Here is a 19,294-nt window from a genome sequence, read left to right on the forward strand (position 1 = left end):
CTGAGGTATGATTACATAATAAATCAGATATTTTATGTAATGTTATAGTACTCGAGGAAAGAAGAAGACGTCGGGAAAAAAAAATTATTAAAAGGAAAATGCATGTGCAATATTCTGATGTTTTCTTGTTCAAAAGAAAATCATATATTGGTTGGTACTCACAAAAGTTTCAGGTAAAATTCTTAGGGCTGATGCAAGTAAAGATGCAAGTAAAGGTTCAAGTCTTCCTGGCCTATATATTCATATTCATAAGACATAACTAACATATAAAAGCAAACATGATGGATTCAAATACCAAGCTTACTTTCTTGTTATAATGCTAGTAAACTGACAGAATCTATCCATGCATGCAAAAACAGGCAAAACAAAAAATTGACCTGCCAGCAACTTGACACCAATCAAATAAAATAATCAAATTCCTGAGAAATGAGCAATACAAGATAGCATCCAAGTTTCCAAACAAAGCACGAAAGTTCCTATAACATTTTACAAAATTAATAAACATGTACATATATCATATATCATGCTTGGATAACAGTTTTTAAGGCCAGTGCTGCCATAGTAAAATCACATGGCAGCTTAACCTTTGACAATGGCAGAGTGGCTTGCAGCCTATTAAAGCCTGTTACAGCCACAAAAAGTAGCTGTTGGCATCTTCAAAAACTAGTCAGATCCTATCAGCAACATACCTGGCTAAATAATTGACCGGTTTAGAGGTGTCAATATTTGCCATTTCCCGGCACCTAATTTTGATCCGAGCAAGATAATCATTTGCAATCCAGGCAAAACTCAATAACACTACACTCCTAGCACTATCTTGCTCTTGCAAATCAAGTGACTTCTTTACCCATTCCGGATGGTAAGTAACCTGGTACCACGCTGATGCCTTTCGTTCAAATAATGCATTCTTTTCATCCTCAGAGAGGAGCTCACAATCAGAGTCCATTTTCTCAAAAACTTGTCTAAACTCTTTCCTTAACGCACTATAAGAATGCTTGAGCCTCTCCTTTAGTTCTCCTTGCTTCCGGCTGTTGTATTTTGGCATGGACCAAATATGCCCGGTCACTAATTCTTCTTCCCTGTTCACTTTGTACTGTTCCAGAAGACCATTCAGCTGGCCATCATAAGAGCACTTTTGATTCCATGCATCCGCAATGAAATCAACTGATTCAGGTACCTCAAGGTCGGTATCGTAGTGGATGTCAACAGGATTAATGTCTACCTCAGACGAAACAGAAATGTCTTCATCATAAGCATCTTTACTCTGCCTATAGAGCCTTCCCAATATTTTGTTCGATTTGTATGATTGATAGGCTTCCTTCCCCATAAAATCTGGGTACAGTTTGGGTTTCAAATGTGCAGGCATGGTTACGATCTTCCCAGTTTTGGGGAAATCAACAGCAGTGGCAGCTAACTCCGCTAGAAGGATGCAGTTTTCATCAAGAGCTCCATACTCACTGTGGTCAGCATGAACAACATGCGCGTTGCAGATTGTCCCCAGGTTCTCATTCACCATGTGTTTTGCAAAAAACTCAATTATGTCCTGTAAAATAAAGATAATAAAAAGTCGGTAATCTACAGGTCTACTAACAACAAGATAAATCATAATCTAAATAATAAATCTGAAAGCTTTTATAGGAAATATCGAAATGACCGTAATCCAGCTTTCACTACTGGTTCTTCTAGACATACAATTCTAGATTTCACCAAATCATCTACATCATAAATTGAATTTTGAATTTATCAATTCAGCAATAAGAATTAAAATTCCAACTCATCAATTCCAATTTCACCTTTTCTAATTGATGAATTTGTTCACTGATTCATCAGTATGAATTTGTTTTATTCTTGACTTGAAATCCCAATGTCAGACTCAGACAACAGTTCAGAACTTAGCAGCCTATTGACATCAATTTTGGGAACCCCATGATGCCAGCATGTACTTGGAAAGTGCCATTAACATTATTGAGCTACCTTAAGTGTGATATTGGGCAGGGCTGATGCATATAATAATGCGCCAGAAAAGTCACCATGTCCACAATTAATAATTTCATGCAAGTTCATTTGTTTCACAGGTATTAGCACTGATGTTCTCATGCTTTGTGAATATAAATATGGAAACTATTAGTATCTGACATTGTCTTAACCAACATGTGTATGCAAATGCAAGAGCTATGTAAATTGCCTTGTTGGAGACAATTTTATGAAAGGAATTTTGTTTCATGGTAGAAGTACTATTTAATACCAATGGAAAAAAAAAATTAGATAATCAAATATTGGTTGGAAGTTCAGTGATAACATTCCAAGAGGCAAGTAGCTAACCCGCTGATCGACAGGGCGTGTTAACGTTTTGGCTTCAGTGGCATTGTATTCCATAGGAGGCCAACTCTTCTTACTTGGGGGGATAAGATTTTCATCCCAAGTGACAAAGTACAAGTCCCCATCAAGATCACTTCCAGAAGCTTCATTTGTGTGGGGCCTATCACCTTTTTGAGGGAAAACAAGGCAATCATATAAATGATGCAATTCCGGGTGATCAACTGCTTCCAAAATCCTTATATCTCCAGGATGAAGACAAGGATTCTTAGCTATAACCACAAACCCCTTAATAACCTGCAATTTCTTTGTCTCTGCAAACCTAGAACCATGTTTGGAAAAGCAGTTACCCAGAAATGGCTCTGACACTTGGATAAAGCATTGGCCTCCTTCCAATACCCCAAGCTCATCTAAACATCCCATCAACCACCTCCCAGCAGGTACAAAGATCCTTGCCTTTTCCCTAAGGCCCCAAAGTTGGGCTGCTCTTATACAAGTTAGCATGCCTCGTAGATGAGGTTCTGTCTGAGGATTAAAACCAGCACTCAGCATTATTGCTGCTGTGTTTCCTTGCTCAGCACAGGCTGCAGTCAGAACCTCAAATGCCACATCCGAGTCCACAAGCATTTGATTCAGTTTAGAAAGCATAGAATCCTGCATACTCCAGAACATTTCATCTGGAACATTCAATGTTGATAGCAATGTAATAATCTGCCTGTTAAGGAAACCAGGCTGAAACCTAGTCCAAGAACAAATTTCCAAAGTGGTGTGGTGGGACTGGAATTTGTTCATACTTTCCCTTAAAGACATTCGAATCCCGTCACCTTTTGCAGGCCAACACGCCACAACCCCTTTGCAACCAGCATATCTAATCTGATAAGCACAGGGTGGAGGGTTCACATCCAATTTCAATTTCTGTGCTACTTCCATAGCAAGATCAGGAGTGATTTTTCCAATACCATCAGAAAATACATATCCATTCCTCTTAATATCTGGAAGCTCAGGATCAACTTCTGTTGGTGGTACTTCAACTGTTGCATAAGTAGAAGAGAAGCACTGACCCATCCTAGCAGCACACTTGGCAATATTCTTGTCAGTGAACCTCCCCATCCATTTCTTGATGTCAAGTACACTAGTCTTTCCATCTTCAGAAAAAAACCAGGCAGAACAGTCTCTCAGTTGACTGGATGAGAAGGCCAGAAAAGAAAATTTCCGACCACATAGATAGAATCCACCAGAGAGAATACTCCTCACCCTTTTGAACACTCGTGTTTTCTGCGAGAAGGAGTTCAACGTGATGTCTCTAACAATAGGAGCAATAAAATAGCTGAGAACATTTGCGTTCATTGTTTGCAAGCCCTCATCCATAAAGGTAACTCTTAGAAAGCGATCTGCGAGATCTTTATACTTTCTCAGAACCCTGTTGGAGAGTTCAACTTCTGGTGGCAGACAGTATGCTTTAGTCGGAGTAATAACCAACCTTCTGACTTCAACAATGTCATCTATCTGCTTAGGACCCTTATACAGCTCAGGATCTTTTAGTAACCATTCTTGCACAAGCTTCAGCCTCTTACAGGCATCAAACACAGGCCATTTATAAGAATAGATGTGCTTCAATGCAGCCACATTGACCTCCCTAGATTGACCCCTCAGTAGATCAAAGAAACTGTCCGATAACTGATGTTGATTAATAATCCCTTTATGCATGACCGCGTTCACCAGAAACATTATCTCAAAGGATATCCCTTCCTCGTAATGAATACAGAAAAAGGGATCACTCATGGGCACCTCAAAATCAGGTTCTTCTCTAATTGTAATTGGCCGGCTCAGGCTATCCACTTGCACCCTTCGTTCTCTAAGATAAGTGATGACCTTACTCAACTTCCCACGATGACGAGAAGAGATGGAAATTCGATATGAATTACATCGACCAATTGCTCCACTAGGTGTGAAATCTGTTGTTCGGATCCAAGGATCATCATCATCCAACATATCAAAAGGAACAAGCACCAGTATATCATCATCGGCAGTTCTATACCACACCCGAGGTGAAGAAGCCAGCTGCAACAAAATTGCTACACGTGGGAATTCAGAATATTGCTTGACCAAATTGATTTCCCTCACCAAAAACTCCACCTTAAATTCACATTTAATCACTGCATGCTCAGTAGAACTTTTGAGAGCGAATGCAATATCTCTTGTAAAGCAAAATTTGCATGTACCATCAAAAGGATCCACCAGAAAATCAGTCCCAGAAGCAGGTCCTCTCCATGCAACAAAAAATTCATCCCGGCTAACTAATGTACCAATTTCAACACACACATCAGGTAACTTGAAGGGAGTTGAAGTCCTTCCTCTCTGATTCAAGCGGAATGGATTTTCAGGGCCCAAACTGACCTTCAATGCTCGACCATTCAGAAAGAGCTCCGTACGCCCCGCGGCATCCACTGCACGAGTTACATAGGTAGGCATGGCAAAATGCACAAATGCATGGGGCTCCACTTTCTCATAATCATCTGTTTTTCGAACTTCTGCAGTATTTGTTACATAAAAATCAGGATACGATTCTGAAGGCGTGCAAGAAGTCTTCAACCTACAACGCCACACACCTCCAACTTCATTTTCCAAGTATTTGACAAGCTCTGCTGCTTTAACATTTCTATCAAATCCACCAAAACTAACTTGAGCATCCACCAATAGCTTTTCCCTTCCTTCCGGCTCCATTTAGTCCAAAAAATCCACCGGTTCAATTGAAAAATATAATATAAAGTGAACTCTTCGAAGGAAAACCTGGTGCAAAAAACTAAAAGCATCAATTACAACCTGCTATCATGATATCTTCACAATTACATTCCAATTCAACACTTGAGTTAATGCAGACAATGGAATAAAACAGCATAATTGATGATAACAATAGAAAACTTCAGGGGGGTTTAATATTATGTCCAATTGGTATTAGTCATCAACACAAGGCTACAATACAACAGCTAACGAAGTTATTGCTAAGAACAGAAGAATGTAGTATAACCAAAAAGTCAGCTCCCATTACTATTCATTCATTGCAAGCTAAATAACTCTAAAAACGCAGAAAGCATAAAATCTATTATACTCACTTTTCTTACAGTTTCTCAGCCGCTACAACTACGATGAACCAAGCCCAACAACAAATATCAAACTGCACTAGATCAATGAGAAGATAATGCTGACCTAAGTCAAAATTATATCTCTATCGGTTTAAATCACAATCAGCCTTCAACAGTAACAATTGTTCAAGAGCAAAACATAAAAAAGAGGTCACATTTCACCTCTTTGAACACCAGTAGCTTCAGATAAGATAAAAGATTAACAAAATTGTGTGGTTTCATATAATTTAAATCAATTTCGGCATTTTACATCATCTGCGCGTAGAAAGATCGGAGCTTTGGTACTTGATTTGAGAAACACAAGAAAATGCACAACCTCAATTTTTATTTTTTCCCGCACTTTGTCGGAAAATAAAGTGAGACGTTTAGAAATGGAAACGGCAATTACCTTCCTTGAGAATGGCGATCGATGATACAACTTGAGGGACTGAGAGAGAGTGTGTGAGTTTGGTGTTAATTGCTCGAAGAGACTGAGAAGCATAAATGAAAATAGTGTGGTTCCATTTTATATGTATCTTCTTCACTGTGTCTCCTTCTCAAGCAAGTTTGTCAAGGTGGATTTTTCTTTTTCTTTTTCTCTTTTTTTTTTTTAAATATTTTTTTATCCTCACTTCCGCGACGATTACACGGAGATCTTAATTTCAACGGCCAAGATTAACTTGATTAAGCGAATTTTGAAAATATTAATTCTATTGACGAGCGATTCGATGATTTAATATAATGGTGGTGATTAATGAATGTGATAAGAAAGAAGCGTGAGCTCGATCAGCTTACATGAATTTTTTTTTTTTTAATTTTACTGAATTTTGACTTCTAGGCAAAAACTAAATACATACAAATTCTTTAATACAATATAAATGTGAATGGGAAGAACTGTAGTTGCCATATCTGCTCACGCGCATAAATTATTCCATGTTGTTTTACTTTTCATATCACCTTCTTTCAGAAGTTAGCATCATTTGGTGATCGACTTTTTGAGTATTTTATTTTTTACATGCATACATACATGTGTGTTTGTGTGTGTGTGTATGTATGTATGTATGTATGTATGTGTACATGTATATGTATGTATGTATGTATTACTGTACCAAATTTGTCCATTTGTCATGTTAAGTGGAACTAATAATAAATACTAGTGACCAATGGGCCTTTGGTCTAATGGGAGAAGCCTTGCACTTACAATGTTGAGTGTAAGGGTTCGAGCTTCCATAAGAGCATCATGATGAGTGGAGAATCTATGAAATTTTGCCTAATTCTAGATAAGTCTGAATAAGAATCTATGAAAAATCTTGAGTATTTTACATGCATTGTTTTTTTTTATAATTAATTTATTGTCAAATGTATCTTTCAATCAATGGTTGAATTTAAATTCAAAGTAAAAATGGAGCAATAACAAAATTTGTCAATAAAGAATTTAGAATATGAGTCTTATTCTAAAAAACATTTAAAAATTTTTAAAAAATGGGTAGGCTCTGATAAAGCCTAAATTTGAGCCTAACCCAGAAAGGGTCGGGCTAGGCTCGAGAATAGTTCCGAAAGGCCGGACTTTTAGACGGTTATAATTCTTCATTTCAATCATAGGGTTGGCTTGAGCTTGATCGGGCCAAGGCCAAGTGTAAGTACTTATTTTCACAAATAAAATTTTATTTAACTCATCAATGCTTCAAATTCGATATATGTAACCAAATTTTGAACACTAGACTTCATATATCACTCCTTAAAATCTTTATCAATTGAAGCAAGTTTTTATTTATTTATTTTCACGGGCAAAACTTTGAAAGAGAAAGAAAATATTAATTGAAAACCAAGGTACTAAGTGTTTAGTGCGACGATTAAACAAAACAATATTAGTACATACAATAATTCCCAAAATTAAAATTAAGTACGTCTAAAATAGTCCTAAAATTGATTACGTCTAAATATCCGTCTAAAATTATATCATAATTACGTAATTTTCGCAAGAAATGGAAGCCTCACACTTTCGCTTATATAATATTATTAGATAAACTACTTAACTAAAATGTATAAGGGTGAGGCTATATACACTCTAAAAATTACTTTGAATACTCATATTTAAAAAAAAAAAAATTATTATAATAATACTCGGATATAAATTACTATTAAGAATACTTTGTTATGAACATATATAATATTATTACTCCGACTACTCATTTAGGCACCAAAATTAATTTAATTTTCTTATCATTTTAAAACTTAATTTTTTTTCCAAATACTTTGAATAAATATTTACAAAAGAAAATATCTGAAGATTTTAACTTTAAGGAGGTATGTGTGATCCTTTTGATTTTTCAGTTTACAACACAAAGAATCTTTAATGATTAAAGACATGACAATCACCAACCATCTTCCTTGTTCTTCTGCGTTCCTGATTTTCTCTATTGTGAATGAGTAGTTCATGATGCTGCCCTCTTTGACATAAGTGGTTTATAAGCACATGGCTTCAATGGTTAATTGGACTTTTTATTTGCAAGACACGGCTTTAACTTGAACTTTCAATGTTAATTAAGAATGTGTTTTGGATTATAATAATGAATTTATCAATCACGAGGTGAGTTTCATTATAGAATTCAATATTGAATAAATATTTTATAATTTGTTACCTTAATTAGACTTCGATAGCAAATTAGAATCTGAATACCATCGTCATTGGAAGCTTCAAACTCTGCTTACCTTCTGGTTTTAGGTTGGTACTTGATTAACTTATGGCAAAGAGATAAATCTTCTGCAGATAGAAAACTGTGAATAATGCAATGCGCACTTATCCTATCCCACCTATAGCAATCAATTGGCAAAGATTTCATAGTTTTTTTGTGCTAAAGGATGGGAGATGATGTATATTTCTTGCATGCAACATTTCAAGGAAGTAACTGGTGGCGATGTATCTACGAAAGAAATAACAATATATGTTGACAGCAATTCTCAATAAGTTTTTTGATATATCTTTGTTTGAAAGATTAATTATTTTTGTATGACTATAATTACTTCCTTTTCAGTTATATAATAATGATATTAAACAAGTTTATATTAGTTAATTGATTTATTTACTTGGTTTATAATGTTTATTTCTTACTATCTTTTCATTGGTAAAATATTTTGATGGGTTTTGTTAGCTGCTCCTATTTTGTTATCTATCATTTTTTATTTATTGGCGAATTTTATTATATAAGCAATAATTAAATTTTAATAATAAAAAAGTATTTAGAGAAATTTTTTTGAGTGTGTATAGTATTTTCACAAGTGTGTAGAGCGTACTGTTGGGAAAATATGCTCTTTAAAAGCATATGTGTTTATTTAATTGTAATAAACAATTTTTCTGATTAATAAAATAGATGAGGTATTTTATTCAAATATCTTAATTGCATTAATATTTGTATTAAAGTCCATTTAATCATATTATATGTATTTATGTGATCACCATGTGGATTCACAGAAGATATAAATACAAGTTATCTTATGATTAAATAAATTTAGTTCGCAGTTGATAAATAAAGTTGGGCACTTTATTTAGGTATAGACTGTAATAAATTCATTGAATGATTTGTCTTAATCATGTATGAATTTGTTGATGTAGTACGACTACATTGAACAGGATCACATATGAGATTTAATTAACTTTGTAATAACTGTCAGACTTATTAAATCTCATAGGCATTGATTTTACTGTAATCTTAATCTTGAGTTAATTATGATTTCATGATTGTAATTGTTATTTCATTTGAGTTACCAATGGGTACGACACATCCTTGTGGTCAAGATTCCTCGGCATCTTGGTGGGAGCAACTATGAGTATTGGAGTTATGGATTAACAATATAGAATTTGTACAACACATCTCTTGATGGGTTTTCGGCACTTGATCATAGAATTCTCTGGCCAGAGTGTGTCAACATATTTAATATGTTGAAAATGATCATTAGAGAAAACCAATAAGGATCAAGGAATAAGATGTTATTAAATTGATTGGACAATTGAGATATCAATTTAATTAACGATGTGGTACAAAGGATTGTGCAGTAAAGAAATCAATGTGGCTTGGGACGAATTATTATTCGAGCATACAATTATGTAAGTCAGTTCCAATCTTTTAGTGGAGTAGATTTAGAATTAAATAATTAGGCTAGTTTAATTACAGGCCTAATTATTATAGCCACTATTGTATGTTCCCAAATGATCCACGGGTTAGCTCATTTAATTGACTGCACCACTACTAGACTAATAAGTAAGATAACTAGCTATTTGGGTCAAAAGCCTAAATATATCAGTTAGTGAGAGGCTCCATTTAATTAGCTTTTGTATAAGGGGCCTTATGTTATTTTACAAGGTGGGTCCCCTATTAAAACGAAAATAACGTGAATTTTATTTAGGGCATTATTTGGAGCCTAGGGTTTTCACTAAAGGGAGATATATAAGGCTTATTTTCTCAAAAGAAAAAGGAGAAGCCACTTTATACAGATCAGAGAATAAGATTTTTCTCTCTATTGTTGAGAGAAAAATTTTCTCGTGCTAGTTGCTTTGGTAGTGATAAAGGCGCCCACACGTCAAGTGCAGATCGAACCTGAGTCATAACCTGGAAGATCATTGGAGACAGTTCGTGATCTAACAAGCGTGGTGGTGACGGATCGTGATCTAACAGGAGTGGTGGTGGCGGATCGTGATCTAGGAGCCTAAATCACTTAAGCGGAAAAAGCCAACTCGGATTTTCAAGGTACGATTTCTGGATTACGTATTCCTATATATTATATGAGAGCGGTCCTTAAAAGGTTTTATAAAATTTTAAAAACCTGATTTTTCCCTAACACGTACAAAGTTTAATTATTTTTTAAAATTAATTAATGAATGTACATAGTAATAGAGTGTTTAGAATAATTTATAAAGTGCATATAATCCTTCTCAAAGTATAAGCTCTTACATAAAATCTTTAGGCTCATTTAAAAGGTTTTTTTTTTGGAGTGCCGCTTTTCACACCTTTTAAAATCGTTACAACACCCTATTTTTTTCCAATAATAATTCTGAACTTCTATTGTTACTTGAAAAATTAAATAGAAAGACAAATATGAATTTAATTAAACTAAAATGTATTTACAAATTATGAACCCCTAACTGTTCTTTAATGGATCCTCATATATGATATAATTAATCTTTTTATATAATTAATATAATTTTTAATTTTGTATATAAAATCAAAATGATTTGGAAACAGTGATGACGTAAATTACCTAATACTAACAATTTTATTACGGAAGGGTCCCTCTATGGTGCCGTAATTTTTTTTACGGTATTAATAGTGTAACAAATTTGTACCATTAGATGTAATCAATGGTACACATTATTTTTAATAATGAAAATATTTAATTATTTCAAAAATGTTGTAACCAGTTAACAAACCGGTTGCAAAACCTATTTTAAATTTAAAAGGAATGAAAATATAGATACAATAAAACTCAACCTCATTCTTTATCTCATAAAATTCGTCATCTGTTTATCTCCTATGTTGTTGTATTGAAATTGGATTCTTGAATGCTGTCTCAATTCACGAATGATTAACTGTGTCAAATCGTAAACTTGTTCTTATAATTCAACTTTTTCTCCATTTATTGCCACGTCTATTTGATATGTAGGCTTTTAAATTTATTGCTCGATGGTGACATTAGACAAGGAATCACAGATTTGATGTTCTTTGTTGTACTAAATTCATATCAAATCTTGCTTTGATGCTATAATATATTTAGTTACTACCTTACCTTTTCTTTTTTCACATTTGAAAACAAATTCTTTTTATTCGTAGGATTACATAAAGTGCGCAGCCCTAAAGTTTGAACTTCAAAGGATAAAGTTGCATTGCAGCATGTTAAGCAGCAAAGCTTCTTTGCTGCATTAGATAGAAGACAAAATAACCTAAATCAGTGAATCAAGTGCAGCCAAGACTTGACTGAGTCAGCAGTTAACCACCAATCGTTTAAGAAAGAGGGGCAAAGCAAGATGAGGCCCACTTATTAATCTTAGCCTCTGATTCCATTCTCCTTTTCTCTGCCCCGATTTGATTATCTTCAGCAGCGACGCTAAAGGTTAAACTGGCATGATCTTGCCCACATATGAATTAGGGATGGCAAAAATCCCCACGGGGACGGGTACCCTCGGGGATTTTCCCCATTCGGGGAGGGTACGAGGATAATTTTATACCCAATTTTTTTTTCGGGGAGGGGACGGGGAAAATTTTTTACCCAACTTTTTATTCGGGGAGGGGACGGGGATGAGGTGGAATCCTCATCCCCTACCCATTTCCCCATTTTAATTTTTAATTTTATTTTTATTTTTAAAATTACTAATAAATAAATAACAAAATTATAAATATTGTTAAAAATAATAAATATCAAAATAGTTGTATGTTGGGAAAGTGGTCACCCTTTGCCGGGAATTAGTTGAAGAGTATTAATTGAAGTTTTCACCAACTGTTTATTACTTTGATTATACTGGTAGTAGTTCTTCTACTAGATCTACAGGGGATTCTTATAAGAAAGCAACCAAATGGATGACATGTTTTGATGATTATGTAAACAATGGAGATTGTGCAGTTGTTGCAGATGAATTAGATTCATATTTGGATGAGAAAGTTATACCTCGGATAGAAGATTTTAATATTTTGAGTTGGTGGAAGACAAATGCTAATAGGTATCCTACATTAGCTCGAATTGCTAGAGATATTTTGGCAATTCCAATTACAACAGTTGCTTCTGAATCAGCTTTTAACACTAGTGGTAGAGTTGTGAGCCCATACCATAACAAACTTCATCCAAGCACATTGGAGGCCTTAATGTGCTGTCAAAGTTGGTTACGAGCTTACAATAGCGGTATGAGTTTATTTTAATATGATTAATTTAAAATCGAAAATAAAAAAATGTATTAGACTATTAGTTATTCGGGGACCGGGGACCCTCGGGGATCCCCTGTTATTATTCGGGGAGGGGATAGGGATTCTCTCAAGCAATTCTGACGGGGACGGGGACATATGCAAAATATCGGGGATGGGTATGGGGAGATTGGTCCCCTCCCCTCCCCTCCCCTCCCCATTGCCATCCCTAATATGAATGTAGTTTTTTTTTTTTTTTGATTACATGGAAATGAACTAATTACTACAGCTGAAGCATGCAAAACAAGATTAGAAGCACAATACTTTTAGGATCTGAAGGGGCAAATTTTTTTTTCAAGTTTGTTATATGTCTTTTTGTGAAGACCTGAAGATTCCAGAGTCAGATTAATAATTTTGCCTCTCTTAGGCTTTATGCGGTGGGAATAAAGTGGCTAACAAATCGTATTTGTCAAAACAAAACCGTCTGTATCATGGGGTTGGCTCAATTCGGAGAAATTTCAGTGACCACCCCTATAATTTTAAATATTCTCACAATTTCACTTGAACAATATATTTTGTTTAATTCCACAAAATTCATACGTACATTTAAATACATTTTAAAATTTATTTTACTATGTATCCTACGCCATTCATTATTGGTTTTTTGTAATTTTATCAAGTTGTAATTTTAGGCCAAACATGAAAGGGTTTCAACATTTAATTAATTTGAAAATTCAATGTGAAACTCAAAATTGCTAAAATATTACTTAAATCATATCCTTAATGTTATAAGATAACTCGATTATTATCATGTAATCAAACTAATTTCAAAATCTATCGATCGAATATAGTATGTACTGTTAGATTATTTTATTCTAATGCATGGCCATGGAATAACCTTTGATTTCTCATGGTATATTTATTGGTTTACTAGCTTATAAAACCATATGCAAATGTTGAAAATTGGACTACTATATGAAATATCATGTGATATATCTCATTTGACCTTAGATTAATGTATCAAATGTTCATAAAGGATGGTTTACTTCATCAGTCTGCGAATTAACTTTTAATAATATTTATATTTCACATATCAATTCATAATACATTAGGGTAAATACGATTTTAATTTCCCACCTATCAATAAATAAGGATAAATAGAAGTACTGAATATGTGTACGTTTGTGTATTACGTCATATGTTTTAATAAAGAGAATCACCTCTACTAACTTTTTTTCCATAGCATTTTTATTACATTTTACCAGTTGTCTTTTATAATACTATTTTGTAAAAGAAAACTAAAATTGACTACTCGAAAATGTCTTTATATTTTTTTATTACATTTTACATTAAAGTTGTAGTACATTATAAATGCTAAGCTTAATTTTTAATAACATAACACCTTAATAAAATCAACATCTTAAGTGCGATGTATGATATAAAATGATATAGTACTTCAAATAGGCTACAAAATTAATAGTAAAAAGACCACTTACGCCTCTAAATTTTATTTAAACGGTCATACAAAACTCCTTAAATTAAAAAATATAATACATAACATAAGATAAAATATTTTTAATTTTAAAAATTTTATTTTTAACATTATTATTTTTCATATTCTTTTATTATTAGTTTGTCATATTCTTTTTACTAATATTAAAATCTACTTGACATACTAATAAAATTAATTAATTATACCTAACATTCACAATAATTTATAAAATTAACAATATCTTATTTAATTATGTCTATATTAATATCAATCTTAAGATCAATTTTTGGATTAATAGATTTTAGTTCATTCGTCAAGATAGACTAATAATAACTTAATATTAACAAATTTTTTATTGTACATGTTATTTTATCAATTATATTTATTGTAACACTTTATTTGTATCATATGATTTTTATTTATTATTTTTATTCTATTACTATATTTATATTTATTTAGATTGATTTAGTCAAAACGTATAATAATCATTTACGAAATTAAGAGGGTCTATGTGACTATTTATGAAACTAAAGGAACATGTATAATTATTTTAGCAAATCTTAGGGGTGTGAGTGGTTTTTTCAGAAATTAATATTGATTTAAAATTAAAAAATTAATATTTACCTGCAACCTATAAGTTACTTGCTATATTTTAATTAATTATCTAATTATCTATTATATTAAATAAATGATTCAGATTAAAACTCTTATATCTAAGGGTCCACATTAGTCCCACTATCAATACAGTAAAAATAAATACAGCATCATAAAGAAATCCCTTTTTTGTAATATAAAAAAAAAGAGATATAAAAATGAAAAGTAGGATGCCTTAAGAGTTTTAAAGGGGTGTTAGAAGCTTCACCCCCTTTTTTCAGTGAAAAGCCCAAATATTTGGTGTAATATATATGCAATTCATCAGGTCATAAATTTCGATAAGTAAAGTTGAGACAGTGAGTCTTAGGAAAGAAAAAATCTCGATAAAATATATGCAATTTATACACAGTTCGGTATTTAAACATAAATATATAATATAATCACATAGAAATTAATATATAAAAAGAGCAAAAATATTATAACATTTTCAGCAGCAATATAATTCATAAGATGTATAGTGTGCATTCGTATAGATTCTATGCAATGCACTTGTAATTCAAAATCGAACATCTTTTGCTTTAAGCAATTTGAAAAAGAAAGATGCTTTGACCTTATCTATTACGAATACAAAAACGAAATCCAAGTTTATAAATTGATAGGCCACCATTCCTAAACCACCCACTAACTTCTACTTTATATATCATTATCATTTATCGTGAAGAGGTGTGTTCTTTAAACAATTCTTTGTCCCTGTTTGTCGACTCCATGGCTTTCTATGTTCTGAGAAGGCGTTTTGAGCCCACCACCATAACAAAACATGCTTTACATATAATTAATATTTACCAAACACTTTAGTATTATAATTTAAAAGTTACAGTTGCCCAATTTCAATCCTAAACAAGATAAAAATTAGATAGGGGTGAAATTGTATTCTTGTAATTGAGGTGGAATATATGTAGAGACAAGCTATAACTATAAAACAAATATTAATAAATATAATTTTTAAATAATATTTTTTGACAAAACTATTAAAGGTATAATAAATTTTTCATCAAACAAGTAAAAAATTATATCAATATTACTTTTAAGCTATAATAATTAATATTTACCAAACACTTTAGTACTCTGACTTAAAAAGTTACAGTTGCCTAATTTTAATACTAAACAAGCCATAAATTAGGTAGGAGTGAAATTGTCTTCTTCTAATGGAGGTGCAGTAGATATTCTTATGATATTATGAAAGAATAAAAATTCGAGTCTCTTCTAATAAAATTAGATAGGAGTGAAATTGTCTTCTTATAATTTATAATTCAGGATAATTAAAAAAAAACTAACGAGATATCTTTTCGAAAAAATAAATAAACAAATAAAATAAGAAGATACCTGATTATTAGATAAAATCCAAAACATAAGGGACCTAAGCATTATTATCCGAAAATATTTTTTCAGACTCAGAGGATATTCTTATTCGAAAATGCACAGTCCGAGGAATATTCCAAATTCCACACTCAAATAAAATTCCTCTTCCAATAACTTTACTTTTTATTTTACGACGACCAAACGAGAGGGCTAACGATGAAATTTTGGAAGAGCTTAAGCATATTGATCGAAGAGACGTTACCTGAATGGAGAGACAAGTTCTTGTCCTACAAGGATTTGAAGAAGCAGTTGAAATTGATCTACCCCGAGAAGCAGCAGCAGCAGCTTAATTGCGACGGTGGTATCAATAAACGCCTTAGAATCGAGGGCCCGGAGGAAACGGACGGCGGGGATTGCGCCAGTAGTAAGGAGGATAATGAGGAGGCGAAGCAGGTGAATGATTTTGTGAAGCTGTTGGAGGATGAGATTGATAAGTTTAATGCGTTTTTTCTTGAAAAAGAAGAGGAATATGTTATCAAATGGAAGGTATATTATTTATCTTTTTTTTTTTTATAAAAATTAAAATTTTTTGAGGAATTGTGGAATAAAAATTAACTCTTAGTATATATTGATCTTGAATTATGGCTAGAGGATTATTGAATTGAGTATGTTGCCTTTAAGTCCTATTTATATTCACTGATCCATGCATCTGATCTGGGTTTTCTTTTGTCTCGCATGAGCTGATGACTAGATCGTGGTTATTATTCTTCTTGTCACATGATTCATGCAATTTTAGTGTGTAGAAGTGAAATTGGACGGAATTAGATACCGACATCTCTTTTAACTAAATTTAGGGCTACAGAGTTTTCATTGCTTGTTGTTAGGGGTGTTCAGATTCCAATCCAATCTGCCCAAGATTAAATTGGATTGAAAATTTTTAAAATCCGCAGTTAGTAGATTGGATATAGATTTGTTTTTAAAAATTGGTGTATACGAAAAAAAATTTAATTTAAACATTTTTAAAATTTATAAATGGTACTAGAAGTAAATACATATGTTCAAATTTAGTTGGAGGTGGACATTAATGTCAATCATCCAAGCTTTCAAGTTTCAATTTCTGTATTGTTTCAATTCTAAAATTTTAGTTAATTTTCAGGTACTGGTCTAAAAACATCAGCATTTTTTCTTTTTGGAATGTTAAAGTTTGAAACTCTGAAAAACATCTATAGACGAAAGAGTGGTTTTTTTGGATTGGTCGTTTTGTGTCACCATTTCTCACCTATCGTAGACGGAAGCTAAAGCCACATACTCTAGTTTTTTCATAGCATTATTTAAGAAGGAATACGGAGTGAGGCTGATATGGTTATACAGCTCCAAATTCTTTTTGTTTTCAAACGTATGTTGATTAAGTTAATAGTTCCTGGGTGACGGCATAAACACCCTATTAACATAGCATTCCTAAACACACATTTAAACTTTTACTTTAGTTAGATCTTGTTTAAATTTGAATTTGATTGGTAGTAAAATTATTTTAAGATTAAAATTTTTTATTCAATTATTTTGTGGATTGGATAGAAAGAAAAAATTTTAATCCACATAGAATCCACAAAATGGTGGATTGCATGTAGATTGTGTCAATTTTGCATCCAATCTATAGATGTATTTATTCAGTTTGGATTAATTATACCAATTTGTGGATTGGATTGAAAATTTATAATCCGGTCTGTGAACACCCCTACTTGTTTTAACCTATATGGATATGGATTGTTACTTTTGCAGTTCTTAACTTATATGTGGAGTGTAAATATGGTTGTGGGTTACATCTTTTTTTGTGCCTGTGTTTGGTTGGTTGAAATGCAGGAGTTGCAAGATAGGGTAGCAAAGTCCAAGGATTCAAATGAAGAGTTGATGAAAGTAGGGAGGGAGATAGTTGATTTTCATGGGGAGATGGTTTTATTAGAGAATTACAGCGCTCTTAACTACACAGGTATATTTCTTTCTCTTGGAATTGACTTAGTTTTAAATCTATCAAAATCGGAATTCTGGTTGCCGGTGTTTTATGGTACTCATGGCATCTTCGTCTGTCATATAAATGGAGTGTGTGAGTACCATTTGCCATTTGAATGTGCACGGATCCTCATACAAATGATTTATTGTTTCAATAGCTTTGTGTATGCATCTTCTCTTGTGAATAAGGTTTTAAAAAGTCCATACTTAGTAAGAAACTTCATCTGGTGACATGTAAATGAATATCTCTTTCTCTCTCTTTTCCTTTTTCCCCTAATTAAATGAATTATATGTTGAGAAATATGTCTGTATTTTACATCCATTTCTGGACACTCTTGGTAATCCAAATAAGTAGTTGCACCGAGCCCCAAATGGTTCTGAAAGTGCATCATTGTGGTTCGGTGGCTTTCATTGAGTCAGAAAAGGAAAGGCAGGGTGGGGCACACGAGCGGAAAATGTATTCTTGATGGTTGTAGAAAAAGATTCTGTATGGCTTGAGCCTTTTATGATGATAGATGGACAATGGATTCTTGAAGTGAGTTGGAGGAGTGTGTGTATATTACTAGTGCAGGAATATTGGCTGCATACTTGAGATTCAGGACTAGTTGTAACCAACATGATGTTCGGAGAGAATGAAAAATTCCTCTTTTTTGATACTCATTTGTTATGTATGCAGGACTAGTGAAGATATTAAAGAAATATGACAAGCGAACTGGTGCTCTTATTCGCTTGCCCTTCATCAAAAAGGTATTGCAACAACCATTCTATACTACTGATGTGCTCAACAAGCTTGTGAAGGAGTGCGAGGTAAGGCTTGATCAACTGTTTTCCATGGATGAACCATCAGCCTCGTCTGAAGGAACTGAATTGCAAGGAGGCCCTGACTTCAAAGCTTCTACTGAGAGTAAAGGGAGGCCTCTCCCAGGTTCCAAAGAGCTTGCAGAGATTGAGCACATGGAAAATATGTACGTGAAGCTAACACTGTCTGCACTGCGTGTCTTGAAGGAGATCCGATCTGGAAGCTCAACAGTAAGCATGTTTTCATTGCCTCCTTTGCAAAGTACTGCTGTGGAATATGACTGGAAGAAAGTTCCTGTCTTGGAACAAGCAGCCAAATAGTTTTGTGACTTCATCTCTTCATCCACCTTTTTGCCTCGACTTTTTTATCTCTAGAACACTAACCAATGATAGATACCTACACGGTTGTTGTATGTTTAAATCCTATTGCTGCTCGATGTGTGGTGGGCCTGGTGGCCATTCTTGTAGAAATTTTTAATTACTAGAATAATGTGGGTTAGCTCTAATATGTAAGTTGATGAATTTGGCGGCTGAGTGTTAGTATATTCGGTTGCATTTCATGATGTGGACTGGTTTAGCTTCACTTATTATTATTATTTTTAACTTTTAGTGCTGCATCTCTATCGCGTTTGCTAGTGGTGCCCCATCCGGACGTGTTGGCCAATTTGTCCAAGATATTAATTAATATTTTATTATATCTTTTATCCACTCTACCCTTA

The 19,294-nt window shown here is 33.3% G+C and overlaps 2 protein-coding genes across 3 annotated transcripts; one reads left to right on the forward strand and one right to left on the reverse strand.

Annotated features, from left to right (window-relative positions):
- Window positions 1–397: 397 nt before the first annotated feature.
- LOC112095791 (RNA-dependent RNA polymerase 6-like) lies at window positions 398–6,008 on the reverse strand. Of its 2 annotated transcripts, none has more exons than XM_024178037.1 (3): window positions 5,848–6,008; window positions 2,323–5,106; window positions 398–1,543 (listed from the first exon to the last, which is right to left on the reverse strand). In XM_024178037.1, the coding sequence occupies exons 2-3, from the start codon at window positions 5,038–5,040 to the stop codon at window positions 668–670; spliced, it is 3,594 nt and encodes a 1,197-aa protein (XP_024033805.1). In that variant the 5' UTR covers window positions 5,041–5,106; window positions 5,848–6,008; the 3' UTR covers window positions 398–667. The 2 variants fall into 2 exon arrangements, with proteins under 2 accessions (XP_024033805.1, XP_024033804.1); XM_024178036.1 differs by having other exon boundaries at window positions 5,430–6,008.
- A 9,916-nt stretch (window positions 6,009–15,924) lies between these two features.
- On the forward strand, window positions 15,925–19,184 carry LOC18054677 (SPX domain-containing protein 1). The gene is made up of 3 exons (XM_006450376.2): window positions 15,925–16,316; window positions 17,631–17,757; window positions 18,454–19,184. Exons 1-3 carry the CDS (start codon window positions 15,987–15,989, stop codon window positions 18,894–18,896), a joined length of 900 nt encoding a protein of 299 aa, XP_006450439.1. The 5' UTR covers window positions 15,925–15,986; the 3' UTR covers window positions 18,897–19,184.
- Window positions 19,185–19,294: the final 110 nt, after the last annotated feature.

The sequence above is a fragment of the Citrus clementina genome, unplaced genomic scaffold (genome assembly GCF_000493195.1).
Source record: "Citrus clementina cultivar Clemenules unplaced genomic scaffold, Citrus_clementina_v1.0 scaffold_1, whole genome shotgun sequence".
Lineage (NCBI taxonomy): Eukaryota > Viridiplantae > Streptophyta > Magnoliopsida > Sapindales > Rutaceae > Citrus > Citrus x clementina.